General features: G+C 48.4%; 1 protein-coding gene across 5 annotated transcripts in view; it reads right to left on the reverse strand.

Annotated features, from left to right (window-relative positions):
* The window catches only part of nbeal2 (neurobeachin-like 2), a 130,421-nt gene that overhangs the window by 42,254 nt on the left and 67,292 nt on the right, over positions 1-20,875 (reverse strand). For all 5 annotated transcript variants that reach the window (XR_011674523.1, XM_071395897.1, XM_071395895.1 and 2 more), the window contains 10 exons: positions 20,162-20,281; positions 18,008-18,338; positions 15,963-16,045; positions 14,135-14,227; positions 13,583-13,760; positions 12,457-12,590; positions 6,140-6,299; positions 4,030-4,132; positions 1,332-1,485; positions 568-723 (listed from right to left, as the gene is read on the reverse strand). Coding sequence is in view for 4 of the 5 variants with exons in the window: in XM_071395897.1 (XP_071251998.1) it covers positions 568-723; positions 1,332-1,485; positions 4,030-4,132; positions 6,140-6,299; positions 12,457-12,590; positions 13,583-13,760; positions 14,135-14,227; positions 15,963-16,045; positions 18,008-18,338; positions 20,162-20,281 (1,512 nt within the window). In the remaining variant the exon portion in view is untranslated. The remainder of the gene's footprint in view (positions 1-567; positions 724-1,331; positions 1,486-4,029; positions 4,133-6,139; positions 6,300-12,456; positions 12,591-13,582; positions 13,761-14,134; positions 14,228-15,962; positions 16,046-18,007; positions 18,339-20,161; positions 20,282-20,875) is intronic.

The raw sequence follows: 20,875 nt of genomic DNA on the forward strand, positions 1-20,875 counted from the left end.
TGATGTGGTGGTGGTGTGATGTGGTGGTGGTGTGGTAGTGTGATGTGGTGGTGGTGTGATGTGGTGGTGGTGTGATGTGGTGTTGTGGTAGTGTGATGTGGTGGTGGTGTGGTAGTGTGATGTGGTGGTGGTGGTGTGATGTGGTAGTAGTGTGATGTGGTGGTGGTGTGGTGTGGTGGTGGTGTGGTGTGGTGTTGTGGTAGTGTGATGTGGTGGTGGTGGTGTGATGTGGTAGTGGTGTGATGTGGTGGTAGTGTGATGTGGTGGTGGTGTGGTGTGGTGTTGTGGTGGTAATGGTGGTGGTGGTGGTGTTGTGGTAGTGTGATGTGGTGATGGTGGTGGTGGTGTTGGTGGTGTGGTAGTGTAATGGTGGTGGTGGTGGTGTGATGTGGTGGTGGTGTGGTAGTGTAATGGTGGTGTGGTGGTGGTGTGGTGGTGGTGTGATGTGGTGGAGGTAGTGTGATGTGGTGGTGGTGGTGGTGGTGGTGGTGGTGGTGTGGTAGTGTAATGGTGGTGGTGGTGTGGTGTGGTAGTGTAATGGTGGTGTGATGCAGCAGACTGACTCACCCTGAAGACTCTCTCTCTGACCTCGTCTCCAAAGCTGGGTTTGAGCAGCAGACAGTAGAGCTGTTCTACTCCCCACTCCAACAGTACAGCCTGGACCTGCTCTCTGAGAGGGCTGCTCCTCAACAGACTGTAAACCACATCTAACGCACTCACCACCTGATGGAGAGAGAGAGAGAGAGAGAGAGAGAGAGAGAGGGGAGGGAGAGGGAGGGGTGGAGAGAGAGAGAGGAGGGAGGGGGAGAGGGAGGGGTGGAGGGAGAGAGACGAGGGAGGGGTGGAGAGAGAGAGGAGGGAGGGGTGGAGAGAGAGAGAGGAGGGAGGGGGGAGAGGGAGGGGTGGAGAGAGAGAGGAGGGAGAGGTGGAGAGAGAGAGGAGGGAGAGGGAGGGGTGGGGAGAGAGAGGAGGGAGGAGGAGAGTAAGTGATTGGGATGAATATAGGGAGTGGAGAGAGAAAGAGGGGGAAGGGGAGAGGGTAAGAGAGGGGTAGGGTGGAGAGGGGTGGGGAGAGAAAAGAGGACGGTGAGAGTACGTGATGGGAGTAGAAATAGAGGTGGGAGGTTGAGAAGAGTGGAGATAGCAGAGGATAGAAAGCAAAGAGGGAGGGAGGGAGGGAGGGAGGGGGGGGGGAGGGAGGGAGGGAGGGAGGGGGGAGGGAGGGAGGAGAAATGTGAGTGGAATTATAAGGTTCAAGAAAGGACAGGGTTAGATCCAAAAACCCTCTGAATAAAGACAAGGAGTAAGCATGTCTACGTTAGCGTGCGTACCTGCTGCTCCTCTCCTATAGAAAGTGTGTAGGCCAAGATGCTGTGGAGCTCTTCAGGAGTAGGGCACTTGAGGAGGAAGTCTCTCAGCAGAGAGAACAGAGAGATCTGAACAGTCTGCTTTTCATCAGACAGAGGACTGCCATCTTTCTCCACACTGAGAGCACACAGGCACACAGAGATGAACAAATCAGATGATGTACATATGGAGGCATACAAACAACAGTGTACATCAACATGTACATACATCTATCATACATTTTTTTGCCATCTGCATGGAGGCTATCATTTTTAAGAAGCATAGATAACTCACAATTCATAATTTGTGTCATTAAGATGATGATTACCATAGTAAAGGGGTGTTGAGGTACCTGTAGTGTATAAAGGGGTGTTGAGGTACCTGCAGTGTAAAGGGTTGTTGAGGTACCTGTAGTGTATAAAGGGTTGTTGAGGTACCTGTAGTGTAAAGGGTTGTTGAGGTACCTGTAGTGTAAAGGGTTGTTGAGTTACCTGTAGTGTAAAGGGTTGTTGAGGTACCTGTAGTGTAAAGGGTTGTTGAGGTACCTGCAGTGTAAAGGGTTGTTGAGGTACCTGTAGTGTAAAGGATGGTTGAGGTACCTGCAGTGTAAAGGGTTGTTGAGGTACCTGCAGTGTAAAGGGTTGTTGAGGTACCTGTAGTGTAAAGGGTTGTTGAGGTACCTGCAGTGTAAAGGGTTGTTGAGGTACCTGTAGTGTAAAGGGTTGTTGAGGTACCTGCAGTGTAAAGGGTTGTTGAGGTACCTGTAGTGTAAAGGGTTGTTGAGGTACCTGCAGTGTAAATGGTTGTTGAGGTACCTGCAGTGTAAAGGATGGTTGAGGTACCTGCAGTGTAAAGGGTTGTTGAGGTACCTGTAGTGTAAAGGGTTGTTGAGGTACCTGCAGTGTAAAGGGTTGTTGAGGTACCTGTAGTGTAAAGGGTTGTTGAGGTACCTGCAGTGTAAAGGGTTGTTGAGGTACCTGCAGTGTAAATGATGGTTGAGGTACCTGTAGTGTAAAGGGGTGTTGAGGTACCTGTAGTGTAAAGGGGTGTTGAGGTACCTGTAGTGTAAAGGGTTGTTGAGGTACCTGCAGTGTAAAGGGTTGTTGAGGTACCTGCAGTGTAAAGGATGGTTGAGGTACCTGTAGTGTAAAGGATGGTTGAGGTACCTGCAGTGTAAAGGGTTGTTGAGGTACCTGCAGTGTAAAGGGTTGTTGAGGTACCTGCAGTGTAAAGGGTTGTTGAGGTACCTGTAGTGTAAAGGGTTGTTGAGGTACCTGTAGTGTAAAGGGTTGTTGAGGTACCTGCAGTGTAAAGGGGTGTTGAGGTACCTGCAGTGTAAAGGATGGTTGAGGTACCTGTAGTGTAAAGGGTTGTTGAGGTACCTGCAGTGTAAAGGGTTGTTGAGGTACCTGCAGTGTAAAGGATGGTTGAGGTACCTGTAGTGTAAAGGGTTGTTGAGGTACCTGCAGTGTATAAAGGGGTGTTGAGGTACCTGCAGTGTATAAAGGGGTGTTGAGGTACCTGCAGTGTATAAAGGGGTGTTGAGGTACCTGCAGTGTATAAAGGGGTGTTGAGGTACCTGCAGTGTATAAAGGGGTGTTGAGGTACCTGCAGTGTATAAAGGGGTGTTGAGGTACCTGCAGTGTAAAGGGTTGTTGAGGCACCTGCAGTGTAAAGGGTTGTTGAGGTACCTGCAGTGTAAAGGGTTGTTGAGGTACCTGTAGTGTAAAGGGTTGTTGAGGTACCTGTAGTGTAAAGGGTTGTTGAGGTACCTGCAGTGTAAAGGGTTGTTGAGGTACCTGCAGTGTAAAGGGTTGTTGAGTTACCTGTAGTGTAAAGGGTTGTTGAGGTACCTGTAGTGTAAAGGGTTGTTGAGGTACCTGTAGTGTAAAGGGTTGTTGAGGTACCTGCAGTGTAAAGGGTTGTTGAGGTACCTAGAGTGTAAAGGGTTGTTGAGGTACCTGCAGTGTAAAGGGATGTTGAGGTACCTGTAGTGTATAAATGGGTGTTGAGGTACCTGCAGTGTAAAGGGTTGTTGAGGTACCTGTAGTGTAAAGGGTTGTTGAGGTACCTGCAGTGTAAAGGGTTGTTGATGTACCTGTAGTGTAAAGGGTTGTTGAGGTACCTGTAGTGTAAAGGATGGTTGAGGTACCTAGAATGTAAAGGTACCTGTAGTGTAAAGGGTTGTTGAGGTACCTGTAGTGTAAAGGGTTGTTGAGGTACCTGTAGTGTAAAGGGTTGTTGAGGTACCTGTAGTGTAAAGGGTTGTTGAGGTACCTGTAGTGTAAAGGGTTGTTGAGGTACCTGTAGTGTAAAGGGTTGTTGAGGTACCTGTAGTGTAAAGGGTTGTTGAGGTACCTGCAGTGTAAAGGATGGTTGAGGTACCTGTAGTGTAAAGGATGGTTGAGGTACCTGTAGTGTAAAGGATGGTTGAGGTACCTGTAGTGTAAAGGATGGTTGAGGTACCTGTAGTGTAAAGGGGTGTTGAGGTACCTGCAGTGTAAAGGATGGTTGAGGTACCTGTAGTGTAAAGGATGGTTGAGGTACCTGTAGTGTAAAGGATGGTTGAGGTACCTGTAGTGTAAAGGGTTGTTGAGGTACCTGCAGTGTAAAGGATGGTTGAGGTACCTGTAGTGTAAAGGATGGTTGAGGTACCTGTAGTGTAAAGGGTTGTTGAGGTACCTGTAGTGTGTCCGTATGGTATCCAGGATGTACTGCACTCCATACTTCTTCCTCATGCGCTGCTTCCTGTCCTTGATCACCGACGACAGGTACTGGACATGGCCTTCAGACAACACATCAATATGAGGTACTGGACATGGCCTTCACAGACAACACATCAATATGAGGTACTGAACATGGCCTTCACAGACAACACATCAATATGAGGTACTGAACATGGCCTTCACAGACAACACATCAATATGAGGTACTGGACATGGCCTTCACAGACAACACATCAATATGAGGTACTAGACATGGCCTTCACAGACAACACATCAATATGAGGTACTAGACATGGCCTTCACAGACAACACATCAATATGAGGTACTAGACATGGCTTTCAAAAACAACACATCAATATGAGGTACTGGACATGGCCGTCAGACAACACATCAATATGAGGTACTGGACATTGCCTTCACAGACAACACATCAATATGAGGTACTGGACATGGCTTTCACAGACAACACATTGCACACATTGGTTGTCTCCCGAATGGCACCCTATTCCCTATTCAAGGCACTACCAAAAGTAGTGTTGCACTATATAGGGAATAGGGTGCTATTTAGGACACAAGTCCTTCACTTCTATGTCATTGCCAATGCAGTCTGAAAATGTACCACTGGAACAACAGCGAGTACAGACTTACACCCTGGAGGGCATTGATTCATTCAGTATCAGTGGATAATGGTTATGATAATATATTCCCTCTGTACCAAAGGGTTATGTCTCAGTCTGTCTCTAGATGTCCCTGGGCTACATGCATATGAAAGGGGCAGTGTTAGCTTTGACAGAGCTTCTACATGCATATGAAAGGGGCAGAGTTCGCATTGACAGAGCTTCTACATGCATATGAAAGGGGCAGAGTTCGCTTTGACAGAGCCGACCAAAGTCTGTTGATACTGGGATAGTCCTGCACACTGTAGGGGCGACACGCTAGACATAACCCTCCCAGATCTGTTTGTGCTTTAGTCAACAACTGCTCTGATGTTCAAAGGCCTACAGAACTGGCAACCAGGCTACAGTGGCTGACTGCTCTTACCCAAACACACAGCGAAGTGGCTGCTGCTCCAGATGCGGAAGTCTACTGGCTACCAGGCTACAATGGCTGACTGCTCTTAACCAGACACACAGCGAAGTGGCTGCTCCTCCAGATGCGGAAGTCTACTGGCTACCAGGCTACAGTGGCTGACTGCTCTTACCCAAACACACAGCGAAGTGGCTGCTCCTCCAGATGTGGTAGTCTACTGGCTACCAGGCTACAATGGCTGACTGCTCTTAACCAGACACACAGCGAAGTGGCTGCTCCTCCAGATGCGGAGGTCTACTGGCTACCAGGCTACAGTGGCTGACTGCTCTTACCCAAACACACAGCGAAGTGGCTGCTCCTCCAGATGTGGAAGTCTACTGGCTACAGTGGCTGACTGCTCTTACCCAAACACACAGCGAAGTGGCTGCTGCTCCAGATGTGGTAGTCTACTGGCTACCAGGCTACAATGGCTGACTGCTCTTAACCAGACACACAGCGAAGTGGCTGCTCCTCCAGATGCGGAAGTCTACTGGCTACCAGGCTATAGTGGCTGACTGCTCTTACCCAAACACACAGCGAAGTGGCTGCTCCTCCAGATGTGGAAGTCTACTGGCTACAGTGGCTGACTGCTCTTACCCAAACACACAGCGAAGTGGCTGCTGCTCCAGATGTGGAAGTCTACTGGCTACCAGGCTATAGTGGCTGACTGCTCTTACCCAAACACACAGCGAAGTGGCTGTTGCTCCAGATGTGGAAGTCTACTGGCTACCAGGCTACAGTGGCTGACTGCTCTTACCCAAACACACAGCGAAGTGGCTGTTGCTCCAGATGTGGAAGTCTACTGGCTACCAGGCTATAGTGGCTGACTGCTCTTACCCAAACACACAGCGAAGTGGCTGTTGCTCCAGATGCGGAAGTCTACTGGCTACCAGGCTACAATGGCTGACTGCTCTTACCCAAACACACAGCGAAGTGGCTGCTCCTCCAGATGCGGAAGTCTACTGGCTACCAGGCTATAGTGGCTGACTGCTCTTACCCAAACACACAGCGAAGTGGCTGTTGCTCCAGATGCGGAAGTCAAATAGCAGGTGTTGGTAGAGCTGCAGGAGCAACGGACTGTTCTCCTCACTGGATACCTGCTCCAACAGGAACTGACACGCCATCAGAACAGACATATCCATCATACTACCTGGGACCTAGGAGAAAGAGATGGGAGAGGGAGAGATGGGGAGGGTAGAGAGAGACGGGGGAGGGAGAGAGAGAGAGACGGGGGAGGGAGAGAGAGAGAGACGGGGGAGGGTAGAGAGAGAGAGACGGGGGAGGGTAGAGAGAGACGGGGGAGGGTAGAGAGAGACGGGGAGGGAGAGAGAGAGAGACGGGGGAGGGAGAGAGAGAGAAACGGGAGAGGGAGAGAGAGAGAGACGGAGGAGGGAGAGAGAGAGAGACGGAGGAGGGAGAGAGAGAGAGACGGGGAGGGAGAGAGAGAGAGACGGGAGATGGAGGGAGAGAGAGACGGAGGAGGGAGAGAGATGAGATTGTCTACTTTCGCAGAAATGTGCTTCTCATAACATGCTCCATGTAACACGAGAAGGGTAGAAGATTAAAAAGGGAGACAAGATGTACAAGTGTTTGTACTGTTTATCTGTCCTACTGTAGGGAGAATCAGAGGAACCAAGGTGTGTTTGTACTGTATCATCTGTCCTACTGTAGGGAGAATCAGAGGAACCAAGGTGTGTTTGTACTGTATCATCTGTCCTACTGTAGGGAGAATCAGAGGAACCAAGGTGTGTTTGTACTGTATCATCTGTCCTACTGTAGGGAGAATCAGAGGAACCAAGGTGTGTGTACTGTATCATCTGTCCTACTGTAGGGAGAATCAGAGGAACCAAGGTGTGTTTGTACTGTATCATCTGTCCTACTGTAGGGAGAATCAGAGGAACCAAGGTGGGTTTGTACTGTATCATCTGTCCTACTGTAGGGAGAATCAGAGGAACCAAGGTGTGTGTACTGTATCATCTGTCCTACTGTAGGGAGAATCAGAGGAACCAAAGTCAAATGACTAAGTCAGGTAAAACTGTCTGTCGTTGAGGAAGTCACTCTCAACGTGACATGGTGTGTGACAGTGTGGTACTATGACTGGGAGTCACTGTGTGTGTATGAGGGGTGTGTGTATGAGGGGTGTGTGTGTGAGAGGTGTGAGTGTGTGAGTGGGGGAGTCAGTGTGACATTGTGTGTGTGTTGTGTTTGTATGCGTGTCTGCGAGTGCGTGCATACGTCCGCGCGCGTGTGTGTGTGTTTAGGGGTAATTGTGTGAGATTGTTAGAGCAGGGTTTCCTAACAGGATGCTCAGCCCAGCAGTCATATATACCCTCATATCCTGTCACACCACCAGCCCCCCTTCCTCTACGCTCCTAGAAACCTCCTCTGGAATGTACTGTAGGATGATGATGCTCTGGTCTGGACATTAGCCACTACAGTACCGTAGGATGATTCTCTGGTCTGGACATTAGCTACTACAGTACAGTAGGATGATGATGGCTCTGGTCTGGTCATTAGCCACTACAGTACTGTAGGATGATGATGCTCTGGTCTGGACATTAACTACTACAGTACTGTAGGATGATGATGGCTCTGGTCTGGACATTAGCCACTACAGTACTGTAGGATGATGATGCTCTGGTCTGGACATTAGCTACTACAGTACTGTAGGATGATGATGCTCTGGTCTGGACGTTAGCCACTACAGTACCGTAGGATGATGATGCTCTGGTCATTAGCCACTACAGTACCGTAGGATGATGATGCTCTGGTCTGGACATTAGCCACTACAGTACTGTAGGATGATGATGCTCTGGTCTGGTCATTAGCCACTACAGTACAGTAGGATGATGATGCTCTGGTCTGGACATTAGCTGCTACAGTAGGGTAGGATGATGATGCTCTGGTCTGGACATTAGCCACTACAGTACTGTAGGATGATGCTCTGGTCTGGACATTAGCCACTACAGTACTGTAGGATGATGATGCTCTGGTCTGGACGTTAGCCACGACAGTACTGTAGGATGATGATGCTCTGGTCTGGACATTAGCCACTACAGTACTGTAGGATGATGATGCTCTGGTCTGGTCATTAGCCACTACAGTACAGTAGGATGATGATGGCTCTGGTCTGGACATTAGCCACTACAGTACAGTAGGATGATGATGGCTCTGGTCCGGACATTAGCCACTACAGTACAGTAGGATGATGATGCTCTGGTCTGGACATTAGCCACTACAGTACTGTAGGATGATGATGGCTCTGGTCTGGTCATTAGCCACTACAGTACCGTAGGATGATGATGGCTCTGGTCTGGACATTAGCTACTACAGTACCGTAGGATGATGCTCTGGTCTGGACATTAGCTGCTACAGTACTGTAGGATGATGATGCTCTGGTCTGGACATTAGCTGCTACAGTACTGTAGGATGATGATGCTCTGGTCTGGACATTAGCTGCTACAGTACCGTAGGATGATGATGGCTCTGGTCTGGACATTAGCCACTACAGTACTGTAGGATGATTCTCTGGTCTGGACATTAGCCACTACAGTACTGTAGGATGATGATGCTCTGGTCTGGACGTTAGCTACTACAGTACTGTAGGATGATGATGCTCTGGTCTGGACATTAGCCACTACAGTACTGTAGGATGATGCTCTGGTCTGGACATTAGCCACTACAGTACTGTAGGATGATGATGCTCTGGTCTGGTCATTAGCCACTACAGTACTGTAGGATGATGATGCTCTGGTCTGGTCATTAGCTGCTACAGTACCGTAGGATGATGATGCTCTGGTCTGGACATTAACTACTACAGTACCGTAGGATGATGATGGCTCTGGTCTGGACATTAGCTGCTACAGTACCGTAGGATGATGATGCTCTGGTCTGGACATTAGCCACTACAGTACTGTAGGATGATGATGCTCTGGTCTGGTCATTAGCTACTACAGTACCGTAGGATGATGCTGTCTCTGGTCTGGACATTAGCCACTACAGTACTGTAGGATGATGATGCTCTGGTCTGGACATTAGCCACTACAGTACCGTAGGATGATGCTGTCTCTGGTCTGGACATTAGCCACTACAGTACTGTAGGATGATGATGCTCTGGTCTGGACATTAGCTGCTACAGTACCGTAGGATGATGATGGCTCTGGTCTGGACATTAGCCACTACAGTACTGTAGGACGATGATGGCTCTGGTCTGGACATTAGCTACTACAGTACCGTAGGATGATGATGCTCTGGTCTGGACATTAGCTACTACAGTACCGTAGCATGATGATGGCTCTGGTCTGGACATTAGCTACTACAGTACCGTAGGATGATGCTCTGGTCTGGACGTTAGCTACTACAGTACTGTAGGATGATGCTCTGGTCTGGACATTAGCTACTACAGTACTGTAGGATGATGATGCTCTGGTCTGGTCATTAGCTACTACAGTACTGTAGGATGATGATGCTCTGGTCTGGTCATTAGCCACTACAGTACCGTAGGATGATGATGGCTCTGGTCTGGACATTAGCCACTACAGTACTGTAGGATGATTCTCTGGTCTGGACATTAGCCACTACAGTACTGTAGGATGATGATGCTCTGGTCTGGTCATTAGCTACTACAGTACCGTAGGATGATGCTGTCTCTGTTCTGGACATTAGCCACTACAGTACTGTAGGATGATGATGCTCTGGTCTGGACATTAGCCACTACAGTACCGTAGGATGATGCTGTCTCTGGTCTGGACATTAGCCACTACAGTACTGTAGGATGATGATGCTCTGGTCTGGACATTAGCTGCTACAGTACCGTAGGATGATGATGGCTCTGGTCTGGACATTAGCCACTACAGTACTGTAGGATGATGATGGCTCTGGTCTGGACATTAGCTACTACAGTACCGTAGGATGATGATGCTCTGGTCTGGACATTAGCTACTACAGTACCGTAGGATGATGATGGCTCTGGTCTGGACATTAGCTACTACAGTACCGTAGGATGATGCTCTGGTCTGGACGTTAGCTACTACAGTACTGTAGGATGATGCTCTGGTCTGGACATTAGCTACTACAGTACTGTAGGATGATGATGCTCTGGTCTGGTCATTAGCTACTACAGTACCGTAGGATGATGATGCTCTGGACATTAACTACTACAGTACCGTAGGATGATGATGGCTCTGGTCTGGACATTAGCTGCTACAGTACCGTAGGATGATGATGCTCTGGTCTGGACGTTAGCTACTACAGTACTGTAGGATGATGATGCTCTGGACATTAGCCACTAGAGTACTGTAGGATGATGCTCTGGTCTGGACATTAGCCACTACAGTACTGTAGGATGATGATGCTCTGGTCTGGACATTAGCCACTACAGTACTGTAGGATGATGATGCTCTGGTCTGGTCATTAGCTACTACAGTACCGTAGGATGATGATGCTCTGGTCTGGACATTAACTACTACAGTACCGTAGGATGATGATGGCTCTGGTCTGGACATTAGCTGCTACAGTACCGTAGGATGATGATGCTCTGGTCTGGACATTAGCCACTACAGTACCGTAGGATGATGATGCTCTGGTCTGGTCATTAGCTACTACAGTACCGTAGGATGATGCTGTCTCTGGTCTGGACATTAGCCACTACAGTACTGTAGGATGATGATGCTCTGGTCTGGACATTAGCTGCTACAGTACCGTAGGATGATGATGGCTCTGGTCTGGACATTAGCCACTACAGTACTGTAGGATGATGATGGCTCTGGTCTGGACATTAGCTGCTATAGTACTGTAGGATGATGATGGCTCTGGTCTGGACATTAGCTGCTACAGTACTGTAGGATGATGGTGTCTCTGGTCTGGACATTAGCTGCTATAGTACTGTAGGATGATGATGGCTCTGGTCTGGACATTAGCTGCTATAGTACTGTAGGATGATGATGGCTCTGGTCTGGACATTAGCTGCTACAGTACTGTAGGATGATGGTGTCTCTGGTCTGGACATTAGCTGCTACAGTACTGTAGGATGATGGTGTCTCTGGTCTGGACATTAGCTACTATGGATACACATCTACACACAACAACATGACCCAGGTTTTAGCTGCTACGCTGGATGAGTAACTTGTGCAGGCGTGAGCAGAGTACAAGCCACTTTATCTAGTGTTCTCAGGCAAGAGCCGTGCGTTGAATTGTTGAAAGTAGAACCAGTGAATCATTTTACCCTGAGCAGCGCCAGCACCTCTCCTGGAGCCATGCTACTTATGTCCAGGCTTCATTGAAATGAATGGGAGCGTCTCACGCTCGCCACCTTGAGAAGGACTACTTAAATCTAAGTCATTCCCATTGTTTACTGACAGTACCCTAGTGAACATGGCTCCTATAACGGGCCAGTACCCTAGTGAACATGGCTCCTATAACGGGTCAGTACCCTAGTGAACATGGCTCCTATAACGGGCCAGTACCCTAGTGAACATGGCTCCTATAATGGGCCAGTACCCTAGTGAACATGGCTCCTATAATGGGCCAGTACCTTAGTGAACATGGCTCCTATAATGGGCCAGTACCCTAGTGAACATGGCTCCTATAATGGGCCAGTACCTTAGTGAACATGGCTCCTATAATGGGCCAGTACCTTAGTGAGCATGGCTCCTATAATGGGCCAGTACCTTAGTGAACATGGCTCCTATAATGGGCCAGTACCTTAGTGAACATGGCTCCTATAATGGGCCAGTACCTTAGTGAGCATGGCTCCTATAATGGGCCAGTACCTTAGTGAACATGGCTCCTATAATGGGCCAGGACCTTAGTGAACATGGCTCCTATAATGGGCCAGGACCTTAGTGAACATGGCTCCTATAATGGGCCAGTACCTTAGTGAACATGGCTCCTATAATGGGCCAGTACCTTAGTGAACATGGCTCCTATAATGGGCCAGTACCCTAGTGAACATGGCTCCTATAATGGGCCAGTACCCTAGTGAACATGGCTCCTATAATGGGCCAGTACCCTAGTGAACATGGCTCCTATAATGGGCCAGTACCTTAGTGAGCATGGCTCCTATAATGGGCCAGTACCTTAGTGAGCATGGCTCCTATAATGGGCCAGGACCTTAGTGAACATGGCTCCTATAATGGGCCAGTACCTTAGTGAGCATGGCTCCTATAATGGGCCAGTACCCTAGTGAGCATGGCTCCTATAATGGGGCAGTACCTTAGTGAGCATGGCTCCTATAATGGGGCAGTACCTTAGTGAGCATGGCTCCTATAACGGGCCAGTACCCTAGTGAACATGGCTGCTATAATGGGCCAGTACCTTAGTGAGCATGGCTCCTATAATGCTGGGTCCGTGGCAGTTCAGTAGGCTCTCCTGGTTGACAGGGTGATGACGAATCAGATTCTTCACCATCAGCAGGAAGGCTGCTACACTGTTCCTCTCCAGCCGACCATCTGAGAGAGACACACACACACACACACACACACACACACACACACACACACACACACACACACACACACACACACACACACACACACACACACACACACACACACACACACACACACACATTAATTGATGTAAAATAAGCCTATTGAGTACGATAGTGCTTCATCAGTGTTCACGGAGCACCATTTCCACAATCAAAATGTCCAAACTACTAAATTCAATCAGTATTCCCAGTAACGTAGCTCTTTAACACCCACTGACCTTGCAAAGTATGTCAATTAAGCAATAAGGCCAGAGGGGGTGTGATATAAGGCCAATATACCACGGCTAAGGGCCGTGGCACCCCCGAGGTGCCTTACTGCTATTATAAACTGGTTACCAACATAATTAGAGCAGTAAAAATACATGTTTTGTCATACCCGTGGTACACGGTCTGATATACCACGGCTCTTAGCCAATAAGCATTCGGGGATCGAACCGATTCGAGCCCTGAATGTTGATTGGCTGAAAGCCGTGGTATTACAAAACATTTATTTTTACTGTTCTAATTATGTTGGTAACCAGTTTATAATCGCAGTAAGGCACCTCGGGGGTGACACAGCCCTTAGCCGTGGTATATTGGCCTTATATCACACCCCCTCTGGCCTTATTGCTTAAATATACCATGACTAAGGGCTGTTCTTAGGCACAACCCAAAGCGGAGTACAGCCTGGGCACAGCCCTTAGCCGTGGTATATTGGCCATATACCACAAACCCCAGAGGTGCCTTATTGCTATTATAAACTGGTTACCAATGTAATTAGGGCAGTAAACAAGTATACCTGTGGGTATATTGTGTGATATACACATGGCTGAAATGGTGTTTCAGCCAATTAGCATTCAGGGCTGGAACCCCCCAGTTGACAATAGAGTATAATATATCTGTCTCTCTATTATCTCCAACACACACATACAGCAGTACAAACACACACTGGACCCTGTACAGGCTACTGACCGGAGGACTTGCCCAGTGGCAGCAGCATGCCGACAGGCCCCCGAGAGGAGCTACAGGTTAGTTCTGGACCCAGCAGGTCTGACGTCTCCTGACCTCCTCCCTCCGCCTGCTCTGCCTCACACACCTGTTCCAGGAGGGGCAGTAGAACCCCCATGCCCCCCACTGTGTTCAACACATCCTACAGGGATACACACACAGAAACATACACACATGCACACAGTCAGACACAGAGACATACATACATACACAGAAACACACATACATGCACACAGTCAGACACAGAGACATACATACATACACACACAGAGACATACACACAGTCACACACACAGTCAGACACAAGAGACATACACACAGTCAGACACAGAGACATACCTACACAGTCACACACACAGTCAGACACAAGAGACACACACACAGTCAGACACAGAGACATACGCACAGTCACAGTCTTGTCACTCGAGGAACCCTCCCCCAAGCACAGTGATGTTGTCAGAGCCAGGTCCAACTAGTTTACTGAGCTCTTGGTTAACAGAATGAATAGCAACACACCTTGATGTCCCAGTTCACCACCCTGTGGCCTGTCAGTCTGCCATCATACTGGTGGTTAGGAGACAGGTCCACACAGATCTGACTCTTGAAGGCCTGAGACAAATACAAGTGTTTTAATGACAGCGTTACTACCCGTTTAGTACAGCGTTACTACCCGTTTTTAGTACAGCGTTACTACCCGTTTAGTACAGCGTTACTACCCGTTTTTAGTACAGCGTTACTACCTGTTTTTAGTACAGCGTTACTACCTGTTTTTAGTACAGCGTTACTACCTGTTTTTAGTACAGCGTTACTACCCGTTTTTAGTACAGCGTTACTACCTGTTTAGTACAGCGTTACTACCCGTTTTTAGTACAGCGTTACTACCTGTTTAGTACAGCGTTACTACCTGTTTAGTACAGCGTTACTACCTGTTTAGTACAGCGTTACTACCTGTTTAGTACAGCGTTACTACCCGTTTTTAGTACAGCGTTACTACCTGTTTAGTACAGCGTTACTACCTGTTTTTAGTACAGCGTTACTACCTGTTTAGTACAGCGTTACTACCTGTTTAGTACAGCGTTACTACCCGTTTTTAGTACAGCGTTACTACCTGTTTTTAGTACAGCGTTACTACCTGTTTAGTACAGCGTTACTACCTGTTTTTAGTACAGCGTTACTACCTGTTTTTAGTACAGCGTTACTACCTGTTTTTAGTACAGCGTTACTACCTGTTTTTAGTACAGCGTTACTACCTGTTTAGTACAGCGTTACTACCTGTTTTTAGTACAGCGTTACTACCTGTTTTTAGTACAGCGTTACTACCTGTTTTTAGTACAGCGTTACTACCCGTTTAGTACAGCGTTACTACCTGTTTTTAGTACAGCGTTACTACCTGTTTTTAGTACAGCGTTACTACCTGTTTTTAGTACAGCGTTACTACCCGTTTTTAGTACTGCGTTACTACCTGTTTAGTACAGCGTTACTACCTGTTTAGTACAGCGTTACTACCCGTTTTTAGTACAGCGTTACTACCTGTTTTTAGTACAGCGTTACTACCCGTTTTTAGTACAGCGTTACTACCTGTTTTTAGTACAGCGTTACTACCTGTTTTTAGTACAGCGTTACTACCTGTTTTTAGTACAGCGTTACTACCTGTTTAGTACAGCGTTACTACCTGTTTTTAGTACAGCGTTACTACCTGTTTAGTACAGCGTTACTACCCGTTTTTAGTACAGCGTTACTACCCGTTTTTAGTACAGCGTTACTACCTGTTTAGTACAGCGTTACTACCTGTTTAGTACAGCGTTACTACCTGTTTAGTACAGCGTTACTACCTGTTTAGTACAGCGTTACTACCCGTTTTTAGTACAGCGTTACTACCTGTTTTTAGTACAGCGTTACTACCTGTTTAGTACAGCGTTACTACCTGTTTTTAGTACAGCGTTACTACCTGTTTTTAGTACAGCGTTACTACCTGTTTTTAGTACAGCGTTACTACCTGTTTAGTACAGCGTTACTACCTGTTTTTAGTACAGCGTTACTACCTGTTTTTAGTACAGCGTTACTACCTGTTTAGTACAGCGTTACTACCTGTTTTTAGTACAGCGTTACTACCTGTTTTTAGTACAGCGTTACTACCTGTTTTTAGTACAGCGTTACTACCCGTTTTTAGTACTGCGTTACTACCTGTTTAGTACAGCGTTACTACCCATTTTTAGTACAGCGTTACTACCCATTTTTAGTACAGCGTTACTACCCATTTTTAGTACATTGTAACTATGTAACATCATAACTGTTTTCTGGGAGGAGCCTGTGTCTGGGAGGAGCCTGTGAGTGAGCCACCCACCTGAGGAGTGTAGTAGAGAAGCAGTTTACTGTTGAGGTCCGACAGCTCTCCATCTGCCTTGAACAGGGACACATGGTTGGGGCCTGGGAGGGAGGGAGGGTTACAAGGTTACTATTGTTGGGTGTGTGTAGATACCTGCAGAATGTATGGCCCTAGTGTGTGTGGCCTAGCTAGTGTGTGTACAGTGTGTACTGTATACCATGTTTGGTCCCCCTGTAAATAAAACGACTAACTAGTAGGGTAGACAGATGTAGAAGAGGGTAGAAGACAACAACTGGAGTCCGGCCAGTAGGCCTTAAACCATGTGGAACTGACCACCAAGTCACAGCCTTGTGTGGGTGGGAAGAGGGGTGCTTATATGATTGATGCTGTATAATGATGTGATATTCTATGTGAAAGCAGCAGCACTTTTTAATGTTCAGACCAATTACCCCTCAGGACAATAAACTAAGTCCTAATCCTACCAGCAGTGTATCGGGCCTTGGTGTGTGTGTGTATGTACCAGCAGTGTATCGGGCCTTGGAGTGTGTGTGTACCAGCAGTGTATAGGGCCTTGGTGTGTGTGTGTGTGTGCCAGCAGTGTATAGGGCCTTGGTGTGTGTGTGTGTGTACCAGCAGTGTATAGGGCCTTGGTGTGTATGTGTGTGTGTACCAGCAGTGTATAGGGCCTTAGTGTGTGTGTGTGTACCAGCAGTGTATAGGGCCTTGGTGTGTATGTGTGTGTGTACCAGCAGTGTATAGGGCCTTGGTGTGTGTGTGTGTACCAGCAGTGTATAGGGCTTTGGTGTGTGTGTGTGTGTGTGTGTGTGTGTGTGTGTGTGTACCAGCAGTGTATAGGGCCTTGGTGTGTGTGTGTGTGTGTACCAGCAGTGTATAGGGCCTTGTGTGTGTGTGTGTACCAGCAGTGTATAGGGCCTTGGTGTGTGTGTGTGTGTGTGTGTGTGTGTGTGTGTGTGTGTGTGTGTGTGTGTGTGTGTGTGTGTGTGTGTGTGTGTGTACCAGCAGTGTATAGGGCCTTGGTGTGTGTGTGTGTGTGTGTACCAGCAGTGTATAGGGCCTTGGTGTGTGTGTGTGTGTGTGTGTGTGTGTGTGTGTGTGTGTGTGTGTGTGTGTGTGTGTGTGTGTGTGTGTGTGTGTGTGTGTGTGTGTGTGTGTGTGTGTGTGTGTGTGTACCAGCAGTGTATAGGGCCTTGGTGTGTGTGTACCAGCAGTGTATAGGGCCTTGGTGTGTGTGTGTACCAGCAGTGTATAGGGCCTTGGTGTGTGTGTGTGTGTACCAGCAGTGTATAGGGCCTTGGTGTGTGTGTGTGTGTACCAGCAGTGTATAGGGCCTTGGTGTGTGTGTGTGTACCAGCAGTGTATAGGGCCTGGTGGTGTGTGTGTGTGTGTGTACCAGCCGTGTCTAGGGCCTTGGTGTGTGTGTGTGTGTGTGTGTGTGTGTGTGTGTGTGTGTGTGTGTGTGTGTGTGTGTGTGTGTGTGTGTGTGTGTGTGTGTACCAGCAGTGTATAGGGCCTTGGTGTGTGTGTGTGTACCAGCAGTGTATAGGGCCTTGGTGTGTGTGTGTGTGTACCAGCAGTGTATAGGGCCTTGGTGTGTGTGTATGTACCAGCAGTGTCTAGGGCCTTGGTGTGTGTGTGTACCAGCAGTGTATAGGGCCTTGGTGTGTGTGTGTGTGTACCAGCAGTGTATCGGGCCTTGGTGTGTGTGTGTGTGTGTGTACCAGCAGTGTATAGGGCCTTGGTGTGTGTGTGTGTGTACCAGCAGTGTATAGGGCCTTGGTGTGTATGTGTACCAGCTGTGTCTAGGGCCTTGGTGTGTGTGTGTACCAGCTGTGTCTAGGGCCTTGGTGTGTGTGTGTACCAGCAGTGTATAGGGCCTTGGTGTGTGTGTGTGTGTGTGTGTGTGTGTGTGTGTGTGTGTGTGTGTGTGTGTGTGTACCAGCAGTGTATAGAGCCTTGGTGTGTGTGTGTACCAGCAGTGTATAGGGCCTTGGTGTGTGTGTGTGTACCAGCAGTGTATAGGGCCTTGGTGTGTGTGTGTGTACCAGCAGTGTATAGGGCCTTGGTGTGCGCTGGCTGCAGGGCCTCATGACAGATGAAGGCGGTCCCCAGGAGCCCGTCCAGTGAGGTGGGCGTGCCCCACTCCGTGTCCTGCAGCCCGGCGGGGATGGTGTGGACGGGAGCGTCATGCAGGGGCCCAGGCCCCCAGCGGCCCGCCGCAAAGGAGGCTGGGAAGGACTGGGAGCGGGTGATGGGGGGGGCGTGGGCGGGGAAGCCCATCGCTGCCGAGTGGAGGGAGGGGGGAGGCAGGGTGGGGGAGGTGGTGGTGGTGGTGGTACGGTGGCCTGCTGAGCCAATACAACAGGAGGTGAAAGGCTACAGGGGGAGGGTGTAGGAAGGGAGGAGGGAGGGAGTAGGGAGTGAATAAGAAAGGAGGGTGTAGGGAGGGAGGGAGGGACGGAGGATAAAGTTAGACAAGATAGTAGTGTTTCTGTTAGCTATCCACCCAGTCAGACCCAGTAGGATGTACCATCAAGACATGTACCAACAAGAGATAAAAAGCCCTCTCCACTCCTATGGTGTGTCTTCACCACAGTAATAATTCAGTTTAACAACACATTCCAAATGCAAGCTTTGGAAGTTAATTATAAATGTCAAGCAATTGTTACATACCAAAAGATCAGTAGGCCTATGCTAGTAAATTGTTGCTCCATTGCTGGTGAGCTTGCAGAGTAAACAGTAACATATTCTTGATTACCACGTTTTTTTGGGGATCTGCATATTTATTTAGGCAGTTCTCTCTCCATACAATTTGAGGTTTGTGCTGCACCCGATCCTATAGCTGTACAGCAAATCAGTAATCTGTTCGCTAGCTCACCCAACCTGTGTTGATTGACAGTTTGCTGGTCCAATCAGTGTTCCGAGTGTGCATTTCTCTAGCCAATTTTTTTGTTTTGCAAGGGTGATGATGCGGCTACTACTACTGTCTGTGTGTAATCCAGGTAGACTCTGTGCCACAAAATGAGTGACAAAACATTACAAAAGCTGGCCAGATCATTTCAAAGTAATCCGTCTCAAGTCAAAGTCGAGTCCCGAGTCTTGAGGCTCCAAGTCCAAGTCAAGTTATTTTCTATCAAGTCGAGTCTCAAGTCATCAAATTTGTGACTCGAGTCAGACTCGAGTCCAAGTCATGTGACTCGAATCCACAACTCTTCCTGAAACCCAGGATGGCTAATGCAGCCGTAATGGACCCAGGATGGCTAATGCAGCAGTAATGGACCCAGGATGGTTAATGCAGCAGTAATGGACCCAGGATGGCTAATGCAGCCGTAATGGACCCAGGATGGTTAATGCAGCAGTAGTGGACCCAGGATGGCTAATGCAGCAGTAATGGACCCAGGATGGCTAATGCAGCAGTAATGGACCCAGGATGGCTAATGCAGCCGTAATGGACCCAGGATGGCTAATGCAGCCGTAATGGACCCAGGATGGTTAATGCAGCAGTAATGGACCCAGGATGGCTAATGCAGCAGTAATGGACCCAGGATGGCTAATGCAGCAGTAATGGACCCAGGATGGCTAATGCAGCCGTAATGGACCCAGGATGGCTAATGCAGCCGTAATGGACCCAGGATGGCTAATGCAGCAGTAATGGACCCAGGATGGTTAATGCAGCAGTAATGGACCCAGGATGGCTAATGCAGCAGTAATGGACCCAGGATGGCTAATGCAGCAGTAATGGACCCAGGATGGCTAATGCAGCAGTAATGGACCCAGGATGGCTAATGCAGCCGTAATGGACCCAGGATGGTTAATGCAGCAGTAATGGACCCAGGATGGCTAATGCAGCAGTAATGGACCCAGGATGGCTAATGCAGCAGTAATGGACCCAGGATGGCTAATGCAGCCGTAATGGACCCAGGATGGCTAATGCAGCAGTAATGGACCCAGCAAGACCTCAGGTTTCAACAGTTACCATGAAAACAGAACAGATGTAAAATGTATTTAAAAAAAATGTTTTATCTAACAACAAGAGACAATTGATGATCATAAACAATTGTCTTTCAATTTTCTATGTCTGTCTTTCGCACTTTGCTCTCAGCCTTATGTCCTAATCCAGACATATTTTGTCCTATTCCAACCATATTTTGCTTTCCTAATTTAGTAATGTCCTTCACCCCATTGTCTCAGTCTCTCACCTCATTGAGCGAGGGGAATCGGAGCTGGGCTGTCTTGCACTGTTCTCCATCGATGTAGATGGTGACCAGATTCTGACCGAAGGGACGGCGGCCGGCAACATGGACTATATCCACAGAGTGCTGTGGGGAGAAGAGAGAGAGCGAGAGGAAGAGAGAGGGAGGAGAGGGAGAAGAGAGAGAGCGAGCGAGAGGGAGGAGGAGAGAGCGAGATGAAGAAGAGAGAGAGCGAGAAGAGAGAGAGAGAGAGGAGAGCGCGAGGGAGAAGAGAGAGAGAGAGCAGGAGAGAGGGGAGGAGAGAGAGGGTGGAAGAGAGAGAGGGTGGAGAAGAGAGCGAGAAGAGAGAGAGCGAGAGGGTGGAGGAGAGAGAGGGTGGAGGAGAGGGTGGAAGAGAGAGCGAGAGAGGAGAGAGAGGAGAGCGAGAGCGAGAAGAGAGAGAGCGAGAAGAGAGAGAGAGAGCAGGAGAGAGAGGGAGTAGGAGAGAGCGAGAGGAGGAAGAGAGAGAGGAGGAGAGAGAGGGAGGAGAGAGAGGAAGAAGAGAGAGCGAGAAGAGAGACAGAGAGAGAGAAGAGAGTGAGAGAGAGAGAGCGAGAAGAGAGAGAGCGAGAAGAGAGAGAGCGAGAAGAGAGAGAGCGAGAAGAGAGAGAGCGAGCGAGAAGAAGGAGAAAATAGTCTTTACTCAATATATTGCAGGTAAAATATGACTTCTATGCAAGG

The sequence above is a fragment of the Salvelinus alpinus genome, chromosome 4 (assembly GCF_045679555.1).
Source record: "Salvelinus alpinus chromosome 4, SLU_Salpinus.1, whole genome shotgun sequence".
Taxonomy (NCBI): domain Eukaryota; kingdom Metazoa; phylum Chordata; class Actinopteri; order Salmoniformes; family Salmonidae; genus Salvelinus; species Salvelinus alpinus.